This window comes from Benincasa hispida, chromosome 8 (genome assembly GCF_009727055.1).
Source record: "Benincasa hispida cultivar B227 chromosome 8, ASM972705v1, whole genome shotgun sequence".
NCBI lineage: Eukaryota > Viridiplantae > Streptophyta > Magnoliopsida > Cucurbitales > Cucurbitaceae > Benincasa > Benincasa hispida.
This window is the reverse complement of record NC_052356.1, coordinates 18,887,411-18,890,633: the sequence shown is the minus strand read 5'-3', so window position 1 is coordinate 18,890,633 and position 3,223 is coordinate 18,887,411. Positions and strand designations below refer to the sequence as shown.

Genomic DNA, 3,223 nt, shown 5'->3' with positions numbered 1-3,223 from the left:
AAGAATAATGGTTTCATTCCTATATTGAGACTTAAAACATATATTAGAGAGATTAAGTTTTTTAAAAAAAGAAAAAAATATATTTATTATTTGTATTATGCTTATGTAAATATGTTGAAAATTTAAATGTAGGCACATCTAGATTTTGAAGACGTCACTTTAATAGATTTTAGAAAGAAATTACTCTCTGCCACCGTCCAAAGAAAGAGATTTTCAAAACCAACAAAGCATGCTTCCCATTTTTATCATATCACACAAAAAATTAAAATATTTAATATATAAAAAGAATTAGGTGAATGTAAAAAATAAAGTACCTAAGTAATTAATTTACCCTTACACGACTTAGTCCTTCCAACTTAAAATGAGGGACTAACTAATTATTCTTTTATTGCAACAAATATTATTTTAATGAAATTTCTTTCAATTGTAAATAATCAAACGTCTTATGAACTCGTTCTAAGTTGTACCAATTTTTAAAATACTGAGACTAAATTTTTAACTTGTAATTTTAATTCACATTTTGATTTACCACATTCAAATTTTAATATCATCCAACAATATATGAAAGAGCACATCTAATTCCACGTTGAGAATAAAAAAAAAAAAAATCCCCCAAAAAAGCATTGAATATAAAGTCAAAATATTAAAATGTCGACATAGTAGATGATGAATCACATTATAAAATATGATTAAAAACGAACATTACGAGTAGTCTTATAATCTAGACAAGAACATATTATATACTTATATGAGGATAATATTAATATAATTTCAAAGAAAATTTGATTGAGAACAGAAAGAAAATTTGACAAATCCATGGAAATGCATTGACATCGATATTGATACTTGTTAATTACACTTTTCTTTTCTTTGTTTCTTTTTTTTTTTTTTTTTTTTTTTTTTTTTTCCCTCTCCAAAAAGAAGAAGATCCTCGAGAGGAGAAATTATCTTCATTCTTCACCTCGCTAAAAAGTAAATTTTTTTTAGGAAAAAACCTCCATTTTCCCTTCCTAATTTCTAGAAAGAAAACTCTTTAATTCTAAAATTTCAAATTAAATTCTTTGTACTAAATTAGGAAAAGGAGGAAAAAAAAGGAGACAGATTCTAAGGACACGTGTCCCCCTTAAGGTCCACCACCACGACGCTCACGTTGTCCGTACTGTGCCGGGCCAACGCCAGCTTGGTCAGCAGCATCGACGCATCGTTGCAGGCCTTGTCTGCGCTTCCTCTCTCCTCCCCTTCCGCCGCCGTCTCCGCCTCACCCGACGGCCACACCGGCGATCTCTCCTCCGCCTTCCCACGTAGGCACATGCTCGCCACTCCACAAGCCGTCTCGTTCGGCACCACATCCCACAGTCCGTCGCTCGCTAGAATCAAGCACTCATCCTCTGCCGTCCGATTCGTTATCGTAACCTCTGGCTCCGATATCACATACGGTTTCAGATAATTATCGCCTGAAACAAACAATTCCTCATTAGAGAGTTCCGTTGATTTGTGTATTGAAGTCACTGCCGATGTAATTAATCGGTTATTTGTTTACCTATGGCTCTTGACATGGCGAGAACTCCGAGAACTCTTGGTCCGTCCCAGTAAATCACTCGTCCACCGGCTTCCTCGATCCGGCTAAGTTCGTCGGGACGATCCGGCTGTATGATTTCAGAACAATTAGTATTTGAAATTGAAAATCGACAGACTGTAATTAATTAGCCCAAATTCATCGAATCTGACACGAACCTTGTGATCGGAGGAGAGAGGGATGGCTTTTCCGTTACGGCAGAGAACGGCTCTGGAGTCGCCGCAGTTGGCGACGATGATCTTATCCGGCGTCACAATTGCTACGACGGCGGTAGATCCGACGGCATCGCAATCCGGCGACTGAAGTTCGCATCTACAGTTCGCAACAACTTCTTCATTGTTTCGCGCCACAACTTCGTTGTCCATTCGCCAGAAGATTCTCTTCATAGCGCGGTCCCACCGCGACGCCTCCGCCTCCGCCACAATGGCGGCGTCATCTTTCTCCTCCCTATCCAACTCATCTTTTACCAGTTCATGCAGCCGCTCCTTACACCTCATCGCCACCTAACATACCGGAAAAACCTCCCGTCAATATCCCCAAAAATTCGCCGTAAAAGGAGCAAGTCAATGGCCTAATTATTTTACTAGCAAGTTGCAATCTCTCTCGTTTCTACTAATCGAATCGAAATTAAAGCTAATTAAGTACAGTTTAAGAGAATAATTTAATAATTAGGGAGATCTTACATGAGAGCAGCCATGGCCATCGTAAACACCAAAGAAGTGCAACATATCGTTGGCTTTCTTCTCCGTCAAACAAAGCGATGGATGAACCGCCACCGCATCCTCCATATCTCTCCGCCTTCCACAAACAGAAGAGAATCCAAACTTCGGAATCACTTCGCCACAAGGAGATTCCCGAGATAGAGGAGTCGATACCTCCTTAGTCGAAACCTCTCCGCCGGCCACAAATCTCCCGACGGTTTCTTCTTCTCCGGAATCACAATTCTGAACAGCGTTATCACAGTCTCTGGAAATCGACGTAGCTCGATCCTCCAGCTTCTGCCGTTTCGCAACAGTCTCCGTCTCCGACGGAGCAACCCCAGCGACAAATTTACACCTCCTGATCTCCATTCTCCGACGTCTAGCCACTCGCGAACTCGGCTCACAGGACGACGACGCCTCACTCTCACTCATCACTTTACAACAAATCTCCGCCATTACCTCTAATCTCCCCTCCCCCTTTCCCCAGCCGTAGTTGATTACTTCAATTTTCGAAACAAGCCGGAGACGATGACAACGTTGACGACGGCGACCGGAATTAATCGGAATTCGAGAACGATAGCAGATGAAAGAGAAGAGTGGTCCGGCGGAAGGGGGTGATTTAAAAGGAAGGTTAAATGGAAAGGAGAATTTGAGATTAGGCAAGACGGTCAGAACGGGTAGCTAAACCGGGCAGATCGAAGAGGTGGTAAAGTGCGTGACGTAGTGAATGGGAGAATCTGAGCCGTTGATTAAGAAGGGGTGGTTTGATCAGAAGATGACACGCGTAGAATTAGTTTGGGGAGGTGGTGGAAACGTGGCCCAATAAGATTGGAGCAGCACGACAAGAGAGAGACTTCCTTTTTGACACGCATGTGGTCCTTGGTGTACTCTGTGAGGCGTCCCCATTTAAAATAATAATTATTATTTCTTTTTATTATTATTTATT

At 41.0% G+C, this 3,223-nt stretch overlaps 1 protein-coding gene across 1 annotated transcript; it reads right to left on the bottom strand.

The window, feature by feature from the left end:
- Nucleotides 1-741: 741 nt before the first annotated feature.
- On the bottom strand, nucleotides 742-2,913 carry LOC120083385 (probable protein phosphatase 2C 24). Its single transcript, XM_039039128.1, has 4 exons — nucleotides 2,260-2,913; nucleotides 1,735-2,079; nucleotides 1,541-1,646; nucleotides 742-1,454 (listed from the first exon to the last, which is right to left on the bottom strand). Exons 1-4 carry the CDS (start codon nucleotides 2,731-2,733, stop codon nucleotides 1,105-1,107), a joined length of 1,275 nt encoding a protein of 424 aa, XP_038895056.1. The 5' UTR covers nucleotides 2,734-2,913; the 3' UTR covers nucleotides 742-1,104.
- Between the last annotated feature and the right edge of the window lie 310 nt (nucleotides 2,914-3,223).

What these genes read in the sequence shown, in the direction of transcription:
- LOC120083385 (XM_039039128.1), bottom strand. Translation starts at nt 2,733, where the DNA reads ATGGCGGAGATTTGTTGTAAAGTGATGAGTGAGAGTGAGGCGTCGTCG. An exon ending in ATGGCCATGGCTGCTCTCAT is followed by an intron (nt 2,080 to 2,259) that starts GTAAGATCTCCC and finishes CCGGTATGTTAG; the next exon opens with GTGGCGATGAGGTGTAAGGA. An exon ending in CGCCATGTCAAGAGCCATAG is followed by an intron (nt 1,455 to 1,540) that starts GTAAACAAATAA and finishes TGTTTGTTTCAG; the next exon opens with GCGATAATTATCTGAAACCG.